We start from the raw sequence: 6,612 nt of genomic DNA on the forward strand, positions 1-6,612 counted from the left end.
GAGAACATTTCTGCCAGTAAAGTTTCTCAAATTCAAACTTTTTCCATGTAACCAGATTTTTTCACAGTGAAATGTTGCTAAAAATTCTTTAGACTATCAAAAGAAGCTGTACTTCTAAACCAAGTAAGTTTTTAGCAGCAGTTACAAAATGTAGGACTATATCTTCCCTTTAAAATGGCGTCACAGCAAAAATTGTGTAAAAATGTCTACAACTCCCCTCTTGAATCAACAGAGCTCTCTTCAAAATACAAACATAGAAGTGTCCGCACCAACCCCTAAAATAGCGTCTGCTCCTACGAAACACTTTATAACTTCTCTCAGATCTCTTAACAGGTCTCTCTGAGTGTCTTGGTAATTTCCTTTTAACCATTTCAAACAATAACTTCTAAATATGTAAACTAAACAGTTTTAACCGTTTGTTTTTACAAGAATTGGTTTTTATTTGAAAACATTATCCGTGTGACTCTAAAATGTTTGGTGAGTGCACCCATACAACCAGGTATTAAAGTTCAAAGCAAACATCCATTGCTTAAAAGTGTTGTTAGAGTAAATATATTCTCGGTTCAATTTGAGTGTTGTTTATTTTATATTTCATGCGTTTTTGTCTGCGCCTGAAAAGGTGTGTGTACTAAGTTACGTATAAAGGTCAGTTAGGTACATTGGGTTTATCCCGGAGGCCCTGTAAATACTCTCTTGTTATGAACTTTAAATTAAACACAGTCTTTTGTGGGCCACGTGGCTTCAGACAGAATGATTTTAGGTTTGCATGAAACACTTCAAGGGTGACTATTGGGACACTAGGTGGGAGCAGACTTACCAGGTAAATCCAACCTTCTCAGTAATGTGCACATGCTCAGAACTATGTAATCAATGGAAACTTACTATGCAACTCTGCTGCCACCTAACACTCAAAACTCTCCCATTGGCAGTTGTGGATTTTGATTATTATTGGGGAGAATTTCAAACTTTCTACTCAAACTTAGTTTCCAATCAGACCATGCTCCCTTTGTATGCAACTAAACAGGCCAAGGGTGACTAGCCACATGCTACAAAGAAGCAAACACCTGGGGCAGATTGCACCAAGCGGTCTTTAACCGGTCTATGCGCTATAGCCGGCTAACTTGAGACGCGCTCAGACAGTCTTTAATTATAGACCGATTGCAATAGCGCGGTCTATAATTATAGCCAGTCTTAAATCTTAAGTCTGCCATTAGCTGGCTATAATCGGTCTTAGTTTTGTTTTTTAAATATGGCGCTGCAACTTGTTAGTTGTAGACGATTTGATGCAACTAGCTATATTACACCCATGAGAGGCATTATGAGAGGCATTATGATGATGATATATTGTATCGTAAATATATGTTCCCAAGAGTAAAAATGATTGGATATCCGATGATTTTAACCTAAGCAATAAGAACGATGCTGTTACGCCAGTGCTGCAGATGTGCTCAGTATTATGGGACATTTGTTTGTATTGCATTACTTTTCGCAGACTTATCTAAGACCGGCTTATTGCAACAGGCTTAATGACTGACTAAGCTAAGACCGTCTAAGGCAGATAGCCGGCTATAACTGACTGGTCTTAGACTGCTGACTAAGACCGTTTTATTGCAATCCGCCCCTGAATGAAACTGTATAAGGCCACAAGGCACATCATCAAAGACTGCCCTAATCAAGGCTGAAATCACATAAAGGCCATGGCTTCCATTGCCCTTGGTCATCCAAAAGTTTCCCATTGACTTTAAGATTCTCCAATGGAAGTGCCCTTTGCAAAGGCCTTGCCCTTTTAAAGATAAAATTCCAGGCCTGTTTTGCACCTTGACACTGGACACTATTGGTAATTGTCAAAGACCAGTCTTCTCACTTGGTGTATCTCAAAATATGCATTAAATAACAAACCTGTGAAAATTTGAGCTCGATTGGTCGTCAAAGTTAAGAGAGAATAATGGAAGAAAAATGCCCTTGTTGCACAAGTTGTGTGCTTTCAGACGCTTGATTTCGAGACCTCAAAAACAAATTCTGAGATCTTGAAATCAAATTCAAGTATTTTAGTTTTCTTTCTCAAAAACTACGTTACTTCAGAGGGAGCTGTTTCTCACAATGTTTTATACTATCATCAGCTCTCCATTACTCATTACCATAATAGGTTTTATGCTATTATTTTTAATAGTTACCAATTAGTGTCCAGTGCCTTTAAGGATAAAATGTAGCCTTACCTGAGGTTGAGATTCTCTACTTCTCTGTCCAACGATTCGGTGGAGTCGGTGACCTCAATCCGCGGCCCGATCTTGAGACTAAGTGAGCTGGGCTTGAGCATCTCTGAATAGGGATGTCTTCGAACCTGTCGAGGGCTGTCTGAACTTCCCCCGACCGTGATGGGGTAGAAAATGGCGCCCCCGCCACTGCTACGTGAGTCCTGATCAACAAAATGAGAAAAAAGGCAAAACAATTAAAAAGGTTGAATAGATGTTAAATTTGCATCAAGGATTAAGAATATTATTGGGTTTTACCCTTACACCAATGTGTGAAAGCACTGTATGCTCAAAAAAATCAGTAGGCATATTAGACTGAGGTAGGATTTGAACCCACAACCTTTGCCAATCTAGAGCAGATGTCTTTACAATTAGTCCACCATGATTGCCCGGTAGCTAGAAGCAGTTCCAATACAGGAAAACTTCACAAGTGGATGTTAGCTTCAATGTAAAATGTCAACAGTACAATGTTTTTAACCATCTTTAATAAACACGCCATGCTTTATTTCTAAATAAGGAAGGTTTAAAGTACAAAAAGTAGGAAATTGTCACATACACAAGCTGTGACTATCAAGCAAAGAGTCGTTATAGTGTAAACATCTTACCACAGAAGATCACAAGATGACTGAGGAATGTCTACAACAGCTGTCACACAAACGGTTACTGTGGCTTTTCATCATCACATTATAATTAACTCATTGACAAGGCACCACTTAACTATTATGTATGGGACAATAGTTAACGACTGTGTTTTCTAATGTGATCTGTTTAAAGGCAGTGGACACTATTGGTAATTACTCCAAATAATTATTAGCATTAAACTTTTCTTGGTGACAAGTAATGGGGAGGGGTTGATGGTATAAAACATTGTGAGAAACGGCTCCCTCTGAAGTGCCGTAGTTTTCGAGAAAGAAGTAATTTTCCACGAATTTGATTTCGAGACCTCAGATTTAGAATTTGAGGTCTCGAAATCAACCATCTATTTATTTTTGTGCGGTAAGCACCGGAAGGTTAGCATGCCTTTTCGTTAGCAGCTTTTGGTTAGCAGCGCTATGAAATCGCACAGTAAGCAAACATTCGCCCGCTAAGCAGCGTGATTGGACAAGTCGGGCGGCCTTGTGTTTTTCAATTGAATATCAACATACACGTAACTCACTGTGTACTATCTTGAACAGAAACAAATTATGTTCAAATGACTTTGAGTCTATTGAGTAATGAATACTTAAACTTGCAAAGAGACAGTCTAAAGGCCCGGTCACACTGCAGCGATAATGAAAATGATAACGAAAACAACGAAAAGAGAACGCATTCTATTGGTTGGGTTACTCAGCGCTGAATACGGGCACGCTTATTCAACCAATCGAGGGCGTGCATTGTAAACGTTCTCGTTTTCGTTCTCGTTATCGAGGCCTGTGTGACCGAGCCTTTAGTTGAGATAAATCTTCTCCTTTAACGGTCACTTAGTCATTAAATACATTTTGTTCGGACTGTTGGGAATTGTTTTTTTCTTATTTTGATTCTGGTCTTATACAAAAAATTCTGGCCCAGTTAACATTTTGAGCTACAAGCCCTGTGGTCTTGTAGAATTTTCTCCCAAATTCAAGCCCTGATGTTTTTATTTTCAACTCAATACTACCAGATGACCGAAAGGAATAAATTTTAAGCATTTTCCATGAGGTTTTTAACCTCAGAAAGTACAGGGTTAAGGTATGATAGGGTGGCCATTTTGAACCTATTCATCACCCACCTGCCGAGGCAGGAGATAATGAATGGAAGATTCAACACTGATGTATAACCTAGGCAAAACTCGGCATCCGGAAAAATTTGTATGGAGGGGACACGCCTCCAGGAAATTCTCTGATGAGCAATCAGCTGCTTAAGACATAAGACATTAGACATAATACACTTTATCTTCAAGCACGCGCTAATCCTCCAATCAGATTCGCAGAACGGAGCGGTGATAAAAACCTATATTGCACGGCTAATATCACTACCTGCGTCTTGTGTGTTCTATGTCACGCGCCAAGTTTGCTTGAAGATAAATACATTATCACACGCGCGCTCAAGGAAATATGGAAAAATATAGCGCTAATAGTTCTGTGTCCCATATCCAACGAGGCCGAAATGAATGAGGATGTATAAATCGCACTGTGAATTAATTATAGTATAAACTAAAGTGGCTTTCTCAACGACACAACTGTCACACTCACAACTGCACACAAACCCACACTCCATTGACCTCACCACCAGAACCCTCAAGCTCTCTGCACTAAACTGTCGCTAACACAACACACTGTCTAGACTCTACGGTGTACTTCACTAGAAACAAATTTTGATGTGTCATTTGTGATTGAAATTGTTTTAATCATCAACTTAACTTTTTAAAAAAATAAAAAAAATAAAAGGTTTTTAAAAAAGCCAACTTAAAAAAATTGCTGACCCAAGGGTAAAGGCAACATTTAAATTATTAGCACACAAAACTACAAACTTGTGTAGTTTTACTTTACAGAAAACAAGAGCACTGGCCTATAGTTTATAAATAGTCATCATTTTGCATTTTTAAAACATTCAATTCGAAAAAGGCTCATACTACATTTTAAAACTTACTTTCCAGTCAAGACAAATGTTTAGTCAGAATCACAAACAAAATATATATGCAGTGAGACAGTTGGCCGGTAACAAACCAAATCTGTCAGATAGTGTTCTGCCCAGTGCTAGGTAGAGTGCTGGCCATGTCAACTCCAGATGAGGTTTCTGCACAGTAGGAAGATGGCGATGATGTTGGCAAGTATGCAAGATGGACAAAACTAAAAACCTTGACGTCAGACCGTCCATGCAGCAAATGGCTCAATGACCCACATCCCCACATGCACAGCTTGTGTAAACATTTTCGCAGATTGTATGGAAGTACTTTTCAAAGATGAGTGCAATGACCACAGGCGGTCATCTTCTTCTTAATCCATCTTCCTAAACAAGAATAATACAACCCGATTTCCCCAGCCCAAGACATCCCCATCCTGCGGTTGACCAAACACATTGTAAAGACCCCCTGTACGACAGTTACAGTCAATGAGGTTTAACAAAAGAGCAACTGCAAATTACCCTGTTCGATGCGGCTACTCTGCCCATGGGCGTTTAGCTTTTCAGCTCGGACATCTTCAGTGATTGTGAGGAACGGCCTTGAGATGTAGTGTGAATAGAGATACTTGTCAGTTCTTGTAACAATTCAGACGGCTTCATCATTTGTCAGTTCGGTGTTGTGAAACTTGAAAAGAGCACCGCGCGGGAGAATTTTGTCTAGAGATAATTGTCGTCTGCTGGTCGTCTGCGCACGCTGCAAAAAGTTTTCGTGGTGTGGTTCAAAACCAACAGCGCCACCAAGGGCTTTGTATAGAACAGGTTAACTTGAAAAAAGCTTTTTTACTATATCATAATTTTTAACCATTTTGGCCTGCTTTTAAGACACTGAACACGTTTGGTAATTGTCAAAGACGAGTCTTCTCACTCAATGTATCCCAACATAAGCATACAATAACAAGCCTGTGAAAATGTGAGCTCAATTGGTCATCGAAGTTGCGAGAAAATGAAGAAAGAAAAAACACACTTGTTGGACGAATTTGTGTACTTTCAGATACGAATGAAAGACTTCTGGCTAAAAGTCTTTTATTATTTTAGTGATAAATTACCTCTTTCTAAAAATCTATGTTCCTCCAGAGGGAGCCGTTTCTCACAATGTTTTAAACTATCAACAGATCTCAAATGATCGTTAAATACCAAGTCAGTGTTTAACTTCATATTTGTTTAAGTGTACCTTCGGAAACTTTTTTTATTTTCTGAAGGCCAGTTTAAAAAAAAATGTTAATGCTGTTTAAAAAGTAGCCTAGGCCTACACTTAAAATTTAGTAAGAAAGTCCAAAATAATCACTTAGATGTCAAACAACGAGAAAGTATAATCGTAACAGGGGGTGAGAACTAAATAATTATTGGAGGGAGGAGGTATAGGCCTTCCCCCATCGAGAAACAAGTCCCTCTGGTCAAAATAAATGCGAGGAACGCTGAGTGGTTGGTTTCGATTCCGGCTAGTGGCATAATGAGCAGACCGGTACAGCGCTCTGACTTGCCTCATACACTGACACGATAGTGGAATGCGAACTTCCGAACCCGTCCTTTGGTAAACCGAAGCTCAAAATTTGACAATAGTGCGGAATTGCGTTGTAATTTTTATCAAGAAGGGTTTGTTGAGGTGAAACCATTTTCATATAAACCTTTTTTGGTAGTGTTTTCTAAAACTCGACGTGTCGATTAGACACCCTCGTCGTCTTCAGAATTGTCTTCATTCTTCTCTGAAGACGGTCAGAGC

At 39.2% G+C, this 6,612-nt stretch overlaps 1 protein-coding gene across 1 annotated transcript; it reads right to left on the reverse strand.

Annotated features, from left to right (window-relative positions):
- Positions 1-2,212: 2,212 nt before the first annotated feature.
- Positions 2,213-5,547, reverse strand: LOC117297344. Its single transcript, XM_033780323.1, has 2 exons — positions 5,355-5,547; positions 2,213-2,416 (listed from the first exon to the last, which is right to left on the reverse strand). Exons 1-2 carry the CDS (start codon positions 5,379-5,381, stop codon positions 2,213-2,215), a joined length of 231 nt encoding a protein of 76 aa, XP_033636214.1. The 5' UTR covers positions 5,382-5,547.
- Between the last annotated feature and the right edge of the window lie 1,065 nt (positions 5,548-6,612).

The sequence above is a fragment of the Asterias rubens genome, chromosome 12 (assembly GCF_902459465.1).
Source record: "Asterias rubens chromosome 12, eAstRub1.3, whole genome shotgun sequence".
NCBI classification, from domain to species: domain Eukaryota; kingdom Metazoa; phylum Echinodermata; class Asteroidea; order Forcipulatida; family Asteriidae; genus Asterias; species Asterias rubens.